Source organism: Hyperoodon ampullatus (genome assembly GCF_949752795.1).
Source record: "Hyperoodon ampullatus genome assembly, chromosome: 10".
Classification (NCBI taxonomy): domain Eukaryota; kingdom Metazoa; phylum Chordata; class Mammalia; order Artiodactyla; family Ziphiidae; genus Hyperoodon; species Hyperoodon ampullatus.
The window spans coordinates 37729307-37742460 of NC_136923.1; the positions used below are offsets into that span (position 1 = coordinate 37729307).

Here is a 13154-nt window from a genome sequence, read left to right on the forward strand (position 1 = left end):
CACCCCAGTAGTGCCTTGGCCTGTCTGTAGCAGCTCCTTTCAAGGAAGGATGGCTTATTCATTTTCTGTGTCTCCACCAGGCGGGACTGGGTCTGTCTTGTGGCCACCAGATCCTCCTAGCATAGGCACAGAGCAGAGTGAACAAATACTGGCAAAATGAAGGTTGAGAGGCTGTGGTGGGGGTGAGGGGCCTCCGTGGATCAGAGGCAAAGAGTGATTTTTTTTTTTAATAAAGACACTTTATTTACAGATAATACAAAATAAACCACAGGACAAACTACTGTGCAGGGGGAGCGACAGCCCCCATTTTGACCCCCCTCCCCATCCCAGAATAACTTATATAAAAAATTTTAAAGGCCCTAGAAGGAGGGAGGGGCAGGGCTGGAAGCACCTTTGCTGATTGGGGATTGGGGCCTTCAGTCCTCAGCCATCCGGTTCCAGTGCAGAGTGGACCCTGGCTTGCTCCCTTCCAAGTCCTGGGCCTGGCAAGGAGGGGACACAGCTGCAAGGGCAGCTGGTGGTCGTTATAGAGGCTCCCAGACCAAGGACCCTGACTTCTGACTCTGAAGGGTTGGAGTGAATAGGTTGGTAAGTGGCGCTGGGGGCGGGCATGGGGTTGGCATTATTGCAGTGCTCCAGCCATCTTCCTCCTGGCCCTGGACACGGGTCTGCACCAGCTTCTGGGGAGCAGCCGTGTTGGGGCAGGAGTGTGGGGATCCTCAAAGCGATGATGTTGTTGAGTCCACCACCTCGCGGCCGTTGCAAACAGTGGGGACAAACTGGGAGCCAGACCCTAGGGAAAGGAAGCTGGAGGTTGGGGCCAGTCCCAGGGTCCCTTATACAGTAGGGAAGCAGGGCTGCGGAGAGCAGCTCACCATCACCCCCCCACCACCCTCTCCTGTCCAGCCTCATCTAGGGGGCACTTCACCCCCAGCCAGGGAATCTCAGCAACCCAGGGAGTTGCCCCCATGATGAGGAACTAAGGTGGGGAGAGGGGGCACAGGTGGAGAGGGGTCTTAGAAATAGATGGACGCTGACCTTGGCCGAGGCTGGAGCTGGCTCTGGCAGCTGCACTGCTGAAGCGGCTGGTGGGTGCGCGGTGGCTAACCACGTTCTTCTGTGGCTGGAACAGGATGATGTGCAGCTTGGGTGCGAAGAGACAGCCGAGCACCACAGAGCCACTGAGGCTTACCGACACGCACATGGTGGTGGTCTGCACCTGTGATGGGAGAGGTCAAGGATGAGTCTGTCCCACAGGCCTGGGCCTGGCCCCAGGAACCCTGCCCAGGAGGTGGGGTAAGGAGCAGGGGAAACCGTAAGCATCCAACACTGGACCTTGTTCCGTCTGCCAAGCTCCAAAGAATTTTTAGGAAGGTTGGGCACAGTCCCAGCATCAGCCCCAGTGCACCGTCTTCCAGGACGACCAGAGTTCTAGCTGTGGGGGTGAACATGCAGGGTGCATGTGGGAGTGCGTGTGCAGGCATGTGTGTGTGTGCGGGTGTGTGTAGCGGTGCAGGTATGGAGTGCATGCATGTAAAGGCATGAATATCTGTGCGTCCCTGGCCACCGGCACTGCCCACCATACCTCTGTCCTGAGGGAAAGGGCTTTTGCAGGGGCTCTTGCCTCGATTTTCCTGCTCCTTTAATTGTTAAAATTGTCAGCTCAGCTCAGACCCTGCTCTATACTCCCAAGCTGAGTGACCTTAGGCAAGGAATTGAACCTCCCTGAGTTTCCATTTCTTCATCTGTAAAATGGGGAGAGCCACAGAATTTACGCCAGAGTTGTGAGGATTACCCCAAGATTATCCTCTTATTGTTCAGAGCTCAGCTCACCTGTCACCTCCTTGGGGAGGCCTGCCCTGACCACTCCATCTGAAGCAGCCATTGCCCCTTGAAGCTGAGGAGACCCACTGAGCACTCAGTGCCAGTTGGAATTTTGCTAGGAAGCCACCAACTGGTGGCTTTGACCTTCCTGAACCCTACACCCCAGATCTCCTCCCCCTCTTTGCCTCATCTTTCCTGACCTCCCTGGTTTCATCTCTCAACCCAAGAGTCGCGCAGCTCTGGGGGCACCACACCACACTGCACAGCTCCAAGGGGCATCAAAGCATTGTACTCTCTGGGGCTGCTGGTTTAATAGCCCTGCCATTCCCATTCCTGCTTCACTCTCACCTCTGCCTAACTTTCCACCATGTACACTCCCCACCTCAACTCCAGGTGAGGGCAGGGGCAATGCAGACCCTCTGCTCCAATCAGCTTCCGTATTGGCTGCCCTCCCCACCTCCTCCAACCTACCTATTCCCACCTGCCTGTGCTACAGAGTCTAGTTCAAGGACCCCTCTTCCAAAAAGCCCTCTCTGACTTCCTACACACTCATACACACACTACCACTACCACCACCACCACCACATACACACCTCCCTCTTCTGTGTTCTCACTGGGGCCTTTTGTCGGCCTAAACCAGTCAGCAGCTTTTTGGTCAATCACCCTGCTAGCCCGGGAGCTCCATAAGAGCAGAGACCAGGGCTCCCCTTCTGAAGCCAACCCCTCAGTGGAGCAGGGTAGAGCCTCTGCTCATTTGGACATATTTCGGCACCTCTACCTCCACCCAGGTTAGGAGATAACATCTGAGTCCTGAAATCTCTTCTCAGCTCTAATTCTTCCACCTCCATGGCCATGTCCCCAGGCCCCACTCAACCTTCCCACCTTCCCCTGGGGTCCACTCCTAACTGGGCCACCACAAGCTGTGTGCTCCTGGGTAAGGATTTAACCTGTTGGAGCCTCAGAGTTATCAGAAGATTAAATGAGATATCAGGAAATAGAAGGTCCTGTGTCCCACTCCACCCTGCCCCCCACCCACCCCCAGGCCTCAGCCCACCCTGGAGCAGGTAGCTCACCCGGTAGTCACTGGAGGTGACATAGAAGATGGGCAGGAAGGCCAGCCAGATGATGCAGGTGGTGTACATGGTGAAGCCGATGAACTTGGCCTCATTGAAGTTTTCAGGGCACTTGCGGGTCTTGAAGGCATAGAGTGTGCAGAGCGCAATGAGGAGCACATTGTAGGCCAGCGAGCCCAGCATGCTTGCATCGCGGTGGTTGCAGCGCAATGTCACTACCTCCCGCCGCTCAGGGGCTGTCTCCTTGCCTGTGCCTGGTGCCTCCACCACCAGCCAGGCAGCCACGATGAGCAGCTGGCCTGAGATAAGGGCCAGACAGATGGCCACCTGCGAGGCAGGGCTGATGAAGCGTGGCCGCTGGGCTCCCTCCCGAGCCCCACCGAAGATGCGCGCAATGCGGTTGGTCTTGGTGAGCAGGGCTGAGTAGCAGACAGAGAAGGCAGTGCCCAAACCGAGGCGCCTTAAGGTGCACACCACTGTGGATGGCTTGGCAATGAAGACGAAGGTCATGCAGTAGCAGAGGAAGACACCACCCAGCAGAATGTAGCAGAGCTCCCGGCCAGAGGCCTTGACAACTGGGGTGGCATTGTGCCGCACGAAGACGCCGAGTACAAAGAGGGTGGCCAGGGCACCTAGGCAGGCGATGGTGACAGGTCCCACGGCCCAGGCATCGCCCCAGCGGATGTACTCCTGGGGCAGCTCAAAGCAGCCAGTCAGGCTGGCATTGGGCCAGTAGCCCAGGCCACAGTCAGCACAGGTGAACTCATCCAGCCTGTACTCGTAGGGCTGGCAGGGGATGCAGAGCCAGCAGCAGACCTCCCCGGGCTGCATGCTTTTCACCTCATTCTGTAGGCAGGGCTCACTGCAGCGAGAGGCGGGCAGGGGCCCGGCTGAGAGGGAGGCCCATGGGATGAGGCTGGTGTCCAGGGTCAGGCCTTCTGCCCAGTAGCCCACCTTCTGGTAGCGATAGCGCCCATTGCCTGCCCGCAGATAGGTGAAGATATTGTAGCGACCAATACCGTCCCCAAAGCGGTCGAAGCGGACCTCACTGTGGGTGTCAGCTGGGCGGAAGGGGGCTGGGGTCGGGGAGGGAAGGAAGAGAGGGTTGGATTGGTGGGTCATCCTGATGTGACCTCAACCCTAACATAGAACTCAAACCCCAAAGCTTAGGTCAGCCCTCATCCTTCTGATCCTCAACCCAGCACTAAAGCCAACCTAACCCCAGCCATTTTTCTAAATGAGAGGCTACAACAAACCCCAACCCTAAGCCCCAGAGAGAACCCCAACCTTAAAATCCAGGCACCTCCACAAACCTAATGCCCACACCAATCCCCAACCATGACTCCCAAAACCCAGCCTTAGACCTTCCAACCCAGACCCCAGACCCCAACTTTATCCCAACACACACCACAGCCCTTTCTCCAAACCTACCATGGAGACCCCCTAAGGCTAAACTCGACCTTAGGTCTAGACCTGGTCCTACTTTTAATCCCATCAATGACATCCCCAGCTCCAGCCCCGGACAATCCTAACACTGATCCCACTGCAAGCTGAATCCCAACCTCAGTGGTCACCTGGAACCACCAATGTTCACCAGAATATGCTTGGTAGGCAGCTCACAAATCACCCTACTCCCCATCCCCATTCCCCTGTGAACCTCACATCTCTCAGCCAGGCTCAGAAGGCAGGTACCCCTGTCATCCCAGGTCCCAGTGAGAAATGGTGTTCAAGTTAGCAGATCATATACTTAAGGCCCCGTGGTGAATGGTGCAGCCTGGTGTTGAATGCAGGTCCCCCGCAGCCCCTACTCTTTCTACCCAAAAAAGTCCTCAAAATCCAACTTGAGCCCTACCGTAAATTCCACTTAGCCCAGCGGGCTAAATTTAGCCTTGTTTTAATGTCAACCCAATCAGACCCAAACGCAACACTAACCCCCACTCTGATTCTCCCATAACTCTGAATGTCAGTCTTATTGGAATTACTATTCCTCTTGATCCTGGTCCAGTACTCCAAGCTTTGTCAGCCCTGACACCCTCTCTCACTGTTCCCACAGTGATTCTTCCTGAAGCACAATGATGATTCTGAGGCATTTATTTTTCTTGAAGCTGGAACTTCTGTTAAAATAACTTTTGGTTTGAAGAGACTGTGGCCACCTTGAGTGGCAAACCAAGATTAGGAATAGAAATTTTTCTGGAAAATAGTGTCATCCTGATGTACCTTTCTTCTGACTCTCACTGATATTTTGCTGCCTGACAATGGGCTTGAGGTCTCCTGATCCCTACTCCCTGCATGATAAAGAGACAGGAGATAAAGGGCAAGGCCCAAGCAGGAACCAGAGATCCTCACAGTGAAGGACCAGGCCAGACGTCTACTCTCTGGAAGGAACTCAGAAAGTGGAACCTTAGTCCTGGCTCCTGTTGGAGTCTTCTCTGCCTAGCTGTCCTTGTTCTGGCTCTGACACCAGCCCCTTGGGTAATGCCCTTACTTGCTATGGGCTATGTTTTCTTAGCCGTGTACTAGAACCTGAGGGCCTGTTCCCTTTCACTCTCCGAGGGCCAGCTGCCTGGTGGACACCGGCCAGCACCATTACCATCGAACTTGACGTTGAGCACGAAGTCTTTGTAGAGGCGGCGCCCATTGACAGGCCGCATTGCATCACAGAGGTGGGTGGTGTTGGGGCAGAGGGCGCGATGCATGTTGTGCAGCGCGTGAGCCATGGCATACACTGCATTGACCACAAACATGATCTTGGACTCTTGCTCAAAGGGCACAGCCTGCAGGGAGTGGGCTGCACAGTCTCTCTGCCGGAAGCTGCAGTGGAACCTCTGCTCCCAGAACTCGCGGAACCAGGGGTTCCGGCTGTTATTCCACGGGTCCAGGGTCCGGAAGTAGGAGGCAAAGTCGCTGATGGGGTAGGAAGCCAGCTCTATGGTGATGGCACCTTCAGCAGCGCCCTCGCTACCTGCCACCACGCTCTCCAGGGCCCCCCAGCCATCGCTGGCCACCCAGGTGAAGCTGGCATTGAGACGTTGGGTGGCAGCGAGGAGCTCGCGGGCGTCCTCGGAACGGGTGAACAGGACAGCCACGCGGGCACTGGGTTTCTGCAGCAGGGCTCGCACCACGCCCTCAAAGGCTGTGCGGCTCATAGCACGGCCCACCTTCTCCGAGGTGGCCACACAGATGTTGCGGGCACGGGCCTCTAGCTCAAAGGCTTCGATGCCTGTCTCGCCATAGTCGCCCTCGGATGCCACAGTGGACACGTAGGTCCAGTTGAAGAAGCGGAGAATCTCAGCCATGGCTTTGGCTTGGAAGAAGTCAGGGGGCACCGTGCGGGCAAAGTAGTCATAGCGGGACTTGTCACTCAGCTTGGCACTGGTGGATGCATAGCTGATCTGAGGGATCTGAAATAGCCGCAGGAGGTTGGCCACCTGGGGGAGGGGTAGAGAGGGCGAAGATAGAGACCAAGTCAAATGCTGGAGACAGATGTGCCCCCACAGCTATTGAACCTTGGGATCAAGTGCCTGTGTGGTTGGCCCTGAGGTCTCCCTCTCCCAAAAGACCTATATTTGTCTTGATGTGTCTTCCTCCTGGTGGCAGGGAGTTTTCTATCCCTTCCCAAGGGCTGAGAAAGACCCAGGGCCAAGGCACCAGGGTCCTGAGCCACACCTGAACCCCTTTGCTGTCTCCCTTCAGACTCATGGCAGTAACAAAAAGAGAGAGCTAAGGGAAGGCCCAAGTCCTGGGTGGAGAGACGTTGGCCACTGGCTGCACAGGGAAAAGGAGGCCCTAGATGGCAAGCGGAATGCTCAGGGCTGTTAAGCTCTCTACCCCGGAGTCAATTCTGATGGGATGATGGAGAAAGAAGGAAAAGACTCTCCCAGGAAGACCCAGATTTGAGGGCTCCATAGTCCTGAGAGCCCAAGAGTTGGTCTCCACTGGATGCCTGAGCCTGAAATAAACAAGGCTTCCTGCCTACCACTGCCTGCCTGGCAGCCGATCTCCCACCCCCCGATTCCTGGGACCTGCCCCTAAGAGTGGGGTCCAGCCAAGGACCAGGTGGGATGGCGGGTAGGTGAGAGCAGGGCATGGCCCAGGTTCCACAAGCGGGAGTTAGGTCCTGTATTTGCAACTGGGACACAGGTTTTTACTCTGACAGTGTCAATGCCTTCCCTGTACTTTCTAACTCTGTGCCCCTGGGCAAGTTAGCAAACCTCCCTGAGCCTCAGTTTCTTATTCCTGCCTTACAAGGTTGATGAGCAGATAAAAATGATGCATGTGAAGCCACAATGCCTGGAAGATGATAGGGGTTTTGGCAAGAGAGAAGGGGCCAGAATATGGAGGAATCATTAACAGGCAGGTGCAGCCTAGGGATAAAGGACTGAGCTTTGCTTTGACCCAGACAAGGAAAAAGCAGACTGATGTTGAGGTGTGGGCCCTGCTGCAGGAGGCAGGCAACTTGGGGTTGGAGAGAGGTAACTGGGCTCCTGGAGATGAATACATGGGGCCCTGAAGAGAATTGTGAAGAGCGGGGGCTGGGAAAGCACCCCAGAGGTCCCTGCAGACATCAGCAGGTGGGAGGCTACCTACCCATCCCTGCCCCCACCCCAGGGCTGCAGATGTAGGTGCTGGTACAGCCACACCTGTCCAAGCTACTGCTGGACACTTCCAGTAGCTGGGACTAGCAGGACCGGTAATTCATTCCCTGCAATAGGGGTATGGGCAGGCCTCCCCAACCCCAGGCCAGAAGCTGCCTTCATGGTTTAGACTCCTGCTTCCTTTCTCCTAAACAAGCCTTCCAGGTCAGGGGTCCTGGCCCTGCTTCTGATGGCAATGCCCTCTGCTGGCCTCCTAAAGGAAGCTGAGGCCCCAGACAAGGCCCTCCTTGCAACTCCCAACCCCAACCCCAGCTCTGGCCTCAACTTCCAGCAGCCTATGTCAGGCACCAGGAAGGTAAGGGTCCAAGCAAGAGGACGAACCCAGTCAGGGACAGGGAGGATCCCACCTGGGCTAAAGCAGCCAGGTGTGGCAAGGGACATTAGCTGAGCCCTCTGCTGACCCCTTGTGGGAGAACAGGAGGAGGGAGGACCTGGTTCCCTCCCCTTCCCACCCCTTCAAATCCTTCACCCACTGAAGACTCTTTGGTACCCTCCTCCTCACCTCCACACACATCTTGCTTCTCTTCCTTCTGGGCCCCCAACCCCTGTTTCTCTTCTCTGGTTGGCTCTTGGCTTCTATCTTCCACCCCTTTCCAATCCAAAGAGAGATGATCTGACAGTCCCGGAGGTCCTTGGCTGAGAGCCCTAGGTTCACGTCTCCACTTTGTGAGCACCTGGACTTGTGCCTTGCCTCTCTCCAAGCCTCAGTTTCCTCATCTATGAAATGGCTTAATAACAATAGCAGCTAATGTTGATTACGCCGTTATGATCTGCCAGGCCCCCGATTCATGCTTTGCATGTATTACCTCATTAAATTTCCACCACACCCCTAAGAGTGGTAAGTATTATGAGTCCCATTTTATAAGGATGAAACTGAGGCACAGAAGAGAGAAGTAATGTCCAGAGTCACACAGTAAGTTGGAGAGCCAGGATTCAAAACTAGAGTTCTGACACAAAACGCCTATTAAGTTTCTTAGGGCCGTATAACATCAGATGTGTGTGTGCGTGTGTGTATGTGTTGGAAGTGGGATGCTTTCCTTACACAGTCTCTAAAATTCTACTCCCATTTTGCCACAGGGGCACTTTCTAAGTCTTCTGTAAAAAGCTACTCGAAGGAAGCTTCTAGTCCCTCTTCTAATGCGTGGTAGCCCAGAGCCCCTGCTCAGCAGGAATTCCAGGTCCCCACCTCTGGCCTCCCTCCCCAGCCCCCATTTAAACAGCCCCCATGTACCTGGATGGAGACATCGCTGTAGGAGCCGCCAATGACACCAGTGATGGCAGTGGGAGCATCACCATGGGTGGCATAAGAACCGTCGGGGCAAACATGGCGTGAGCCATCGGCACCATGGCTGAGTGATGCACGCACGAAGTCAAGTGCCTGCTCCAGGGCATGTGTGTCCTTGGAGCAACTGTCGAGTATGTGCGCACCCAGGCGCACTCCCGGCAGCAGGCTTGGGTCATGGTTGATACGATCCAGAGCAAAAAGCATGGCCTCCAGGCGCTGGATGCCGCGATGTTCATTGACAGGACCACACTCCTCTGCTGGGCCGCCCTTCTGGTGTACCGGAAACAGCCCACCCAGAATCAGGTCCCCCTCCAGGGTCAGCACCTTCTTGGCTGGGCCCTCAGCCACAGCGCCCCACAGCAGCAGCAGAGCCAGGAACCCAAGCAGTGATACCATGGCCCCAAAGGGAATGGATGGGTCCAGCAGACCTGGGCCTCCAGGGGGTGAGGGCAGAAGCAGCAAAGGCAAAGAGAGGTGTAAATAGACCAGGAAAGTACAGACAGGAAAAGGATGAGGAGGGACCCAGCTCCTGCAGAGAGAGAGAGAGAGAGAGAGACAGACAGACAGACAGACAAACAGGTAGGGAACAATGGAACCTGAGAGGGGCTACCCCTTCTGACTCTGCCTCCCCCAAACTCCTTTCCCAGGGACTGAGGAGCCAGGGAGAGGTGGTGCCCTTAACTAGGATGAGAAACTCCTGGGACACCCCTTTGGCTTGTCTCTCAGCCCTGCCCAAATCTGGGGCTGGAGATGGGCTCTGTGCCCATCCCAAATTTAGCAGAGATGGAGGATTACAGAGAGTAGAGGCCCAAACAGAAAACAGAAGACCCAGAAGAATGTCCAACACCCTGCAGAAACCTCCCAGGACCCCAAAGTCAACAGCTTTGCAGCAGAAGGTCACAGTTACAAACTTGGGAGTCCAGTCCCTATCCTGAGCCTTGGATTTCCAGAGAGGAGCCATTGCTGGCTGAGAACCCACCAGGGAAGAGGGAAGGAAGAATCTCTAAAGGGTAGTTAGTCTCCAACCTCTAAGGAAACTGAAGCCCAGGTGAGCACCCAAGGTTCCCAGCCTCTCGTTCTTAAAAAGCCATCCCCAACGCCCCGACTGGGGAAGTAATAGAGACTCTAGGCTTTGGAAGTTAGATAGCAAGGTAGAGAGGCTGGCCCTAGGGAGGGACACCGAATTGACCGCAGGTCCTAAAGTCAACAGGGAAAGTAGATGTGAGTGTATGTGTGTGTCAGGGGTGGGGGGGCAGTCCATCTGGTCAAAATCTCAAAACAGGGCTCAAGGTGAGATTTTGGACACCCTAGCACTATGTAGACTGCCGTTTGAGACTTTTTGCTTTCGTTTTCTCTTCAGCTCAGAACGAAGCAAAGAAAGTCACCATCTCCAGTCTCCCCAGCCTTGGTCTCAGGGCCCTGTCCATCCTGGCCCTGGCCCTCAGAGACCCTGCCTCCCTCTTCCACTCTGAACCCTATATTTGTGCCCCAGCTGCCCTCCCAGACACCCATCCCACACAGGCTCTCACAATCACACAGGCTTGGGAAGGCTAGCAGAGGGAAACTGAGCCTGAAGAAGGGTAGAGCTAGTTGAAGGACCCCATATCCTGGCCACAGAGACTGGGGCTCTTCATTTCGCCCCCTCAGCTCCCCAGGGTTAATCTGCCACTGGGGCTAGGCCAGGAGAACTGCGATCCTGTGCATACCCAGAAAGAAGCAGCTCAAGCAGGCAAACAGGAGAGAGAGGTAAGCATGAAGACCAACACAGATGGGGACACGGACCCAGATGGGGGCTGAGGCCCAAACTGGTCAAGACCACGATCCTCCCACAGGGGTGGCTGGGACCAAAGCTCCAACAAGGGACAGAACCCTGAAGGGAGAGAGAACCCTAGAAGGGGGCAGCCTGGGGGCCTGGGCCACAAAATTCAGGGAGGGAGCGATGGAGCCTGAGAGGCTGAGACAAAGACAGAGGCACAGACAGAAAGACTGACCAAAGGACGGAGGGGCAGGAAGAACGAGGGATCGAGATGCAGGGCGTGCGTTCTTTGGGGAAGAAAGGCGGGACGTCTAGGGCTGTCTTCCCGCTTCCCGGAGCTCCTGGCAAGCGTTGTCTGGATGCCCTGGCCAGTCTCAGCCCCAGGAGCCCCAGAACTCGAGGGCCCGTGGGACCCCAGGACGTGGGGTCAAGATCGATAAGGTCGGTGGCGGCCGCAGCACCACCAGGCTTACCCTACCTTGCGCGCCCGGCTCTGGCGCGGAGAAAAACGGAGAGGAGCCGGGGGCGCGGGGTTCCAGCTCCCGCTAGCGCGCTCGCTCGCTCGCTGGCTGGCTCGGCAGCTCTGCGCTCTCCGCCCGCCCGCTCAACCTGCAGCTTTCAATCGCGGCCCGCCCCGCCCCCGGCCCCGGCCCGCCCTCAGCCCCTCCTCCATTCCTCCCCATTCCCGATCTCCCGCGCCCAACCGAGCCTCCGCCTCCCCCCAGACTCCTCCAACGCTCCCCTCTTCAGGCGCACCGGCCAGGCGCTGTCCGCCGCGTGGTGCTGAATCCTCGGGCTCTCCCGCCCTGTGCTGGAGCAGTTGCCTCTTGGTCCCCTCCGCCCCAAGTCAGACTGCGTCCCAGAGAGCAGCGGGCATAAGGCACTGGGCTGGGAAGGTCATTGAGTCCCGGGAGGTGCGCACAGTGCTATGGGTTCCCATCTGCGAGAGCGGGAGGGCTGGCCCTAGGGTAGTGGGGTCCACTGGGAGATAGGTAAAGAGGCACGTAGGAGATAGGTGGAGCGCTTAGCCTGCTGCGTCCCTGTCCTCACACTGATTCTCCGTATCCATGAACTGCAGTTCCATCCACATGCCAGGCCTGGGGTGGGGGAATGTGTCTTCAGCCCCATGTGCGAGCTGGGCCCTGAGTCACTAGAAGGAAGAGATGGAGTGGGGGTGGGGTGGGGAGGAGGATCAGAGGAGAATGGGACATTCTCTTCCTTCCTGCAGATGACCTTTAAGGCCACTACACCCCACACACATTCAGCCCTGACCTCCCCCCCACCCCTCCACTCTCATGTGCAAAGGGCATTAATGGCAAAGAGATACCAATCTGGGGTGGGGGGTGGGGTTGCAGGACCAGGGACTCAGGGTCAACCCTGAGGGACAGGCTGGGGCTGGCAGGGGGATCTGGGAGGGAGGGGGCTGGGGAAGAGGCTCCTGCAACTGGCTGCTGCGTAGGAGGGAGAGGGAGCTGGAGCCCGAGCAGAGGGAGGACAGCTCTGAGAAGATGTTCTTGGGTCTTCTTCCCTCCTGCAGCAGAGTGGGGAAGGATACCCCTGGGTAGGGGTGGTGGATAATCTGTATCGCCACACTGTACTGAGGGATTTGGAGAGGGGGGCTGCACCCAGAGCCACAACGCACGCACTAACATGTACTAAGGGGCACAGCATCTCTACACGTTCCCCTGGTGCTGCCCTTTCTTCCACAGGTGTCAGTAGACGTAAGCCTAGCTCAGACGCATGCCAATGAGCACATGCTAATCCCAGGTCCCTCTGGTACACACACCTACATGTGGGCTTGGCGTTGGGGGGCAGGGGGTTGTCATCAAGGAAGGACAGGCATTTTCCCTGGACACAGAAACTGGACGCTCCACTGCTCTGGAAAGAGCACAGCTGTACAACAGACCAAGATATCAAACCCCAACAAACTCCAGCGCTAATGTGAGAGGCAAGGTGGCAGCAGGATGAGGGTTCAGAGCTGTCAGACAAGGCTGGAGAGACAGACATGCTGTCTTCCAGCTCCTGCTGTTCCCTCCCTCTCCGCTGTCTCAGAGCAACTGCTTCCTGGGGTAGGTGAGTGATGGGTTGGGCCCCTGGAGCAGAGGGGCTGACAGTAGCAGGGTTCTGAGGTGAGAGGAGCTGCACAGCAGTCCCAGCCCACTCACCAAGGCAGCCTCACAAAAGGCATGGGGCTTTAAACACAGCACAAGCCCAAGTGGCCATTATATGGCCCGCAGCAAGTGAGCTGCACGGTCCCGCCACAGCACATGGACATGCAGTTACACACCCAGCTATGCAAACACAAACACACACCCAGCCTTAAATGCAGAGCTGTACATGTGGACACAGCCACACACACAGCAGTACACATAAACACACAACTGCACACACAGCTGTATACACAGACACAGCCGTAATTCATAGCTCTACATGTGGACACACAGCTGTACACATGGACACATATACGTAGCTGTACAGGTGAACATGTCCACACATATATAGCTATACTCATGGACACACAGCTGCAAAGACCTATAACTTTACATATGGACACAGAAAAA

The 13154-nt window shown here is 56.3% G+C and overlaps 1 protein-coding gene across 1 annotated transcript; it reads right to left on the minus strand.

Annotated features, from left to right (window-relative positions):
• Positions 1 to 230: 230 nt before the first annotated feature.
• On the minus strand, positions 231 to 9248 carry GRM2 (glutamate metabotropic receptor 2). The gene is made up of 5 exons (XM_079714047.1): positions 8784 to 9248; positions 5488 to 6325; positions 2898 to 3973; positions 1039 to 1219; positions 231 to 793 (listed from the first exon to the last, which is right to left on the minus strand). The coding sequence occupies exons 1-5, from the start codon at positions 9231 to 9233 to the stop codon at positions 720 to 722; spliced, it is 2619 nt and encodes an 872-aa protein (XP_079570173.1). The 5' UTR covers positions 9234 to 9248; the 3' UTR covers positions 231 to 719.
• Between the last annotated feature and the right edge of the window lie 3906 nt (positions 9249 to 13154).

What these genes read in the sequence shown, in the direction of transcription:
- GRM2 (XM_079714047.1), bottom strand. Translation starts at nt 9,233, where the DNA reads ATGGTATCACTGCTTGGGTTCCTGGCTCTGCTGCTGCTGTGGGGCGCT. An exon ending in ACAGCGATGTCTCCATCCAG is followed by an intron (nt 6,326 to 8,783) that starts GTACATGGGGGC and finishes CCCCTCCCCCAG; the next exon opens with GTGGCCAACCTCCTGCGGCT. An exon ending in TCACCTCCAGTGACTACCGG is followed by an intron (nt 1,220 to 2,897) that starts GTGAGCTACCTG and finishes CTCCCATCACAG; the next exon opens with GTGCAGACCACCACCATGTG.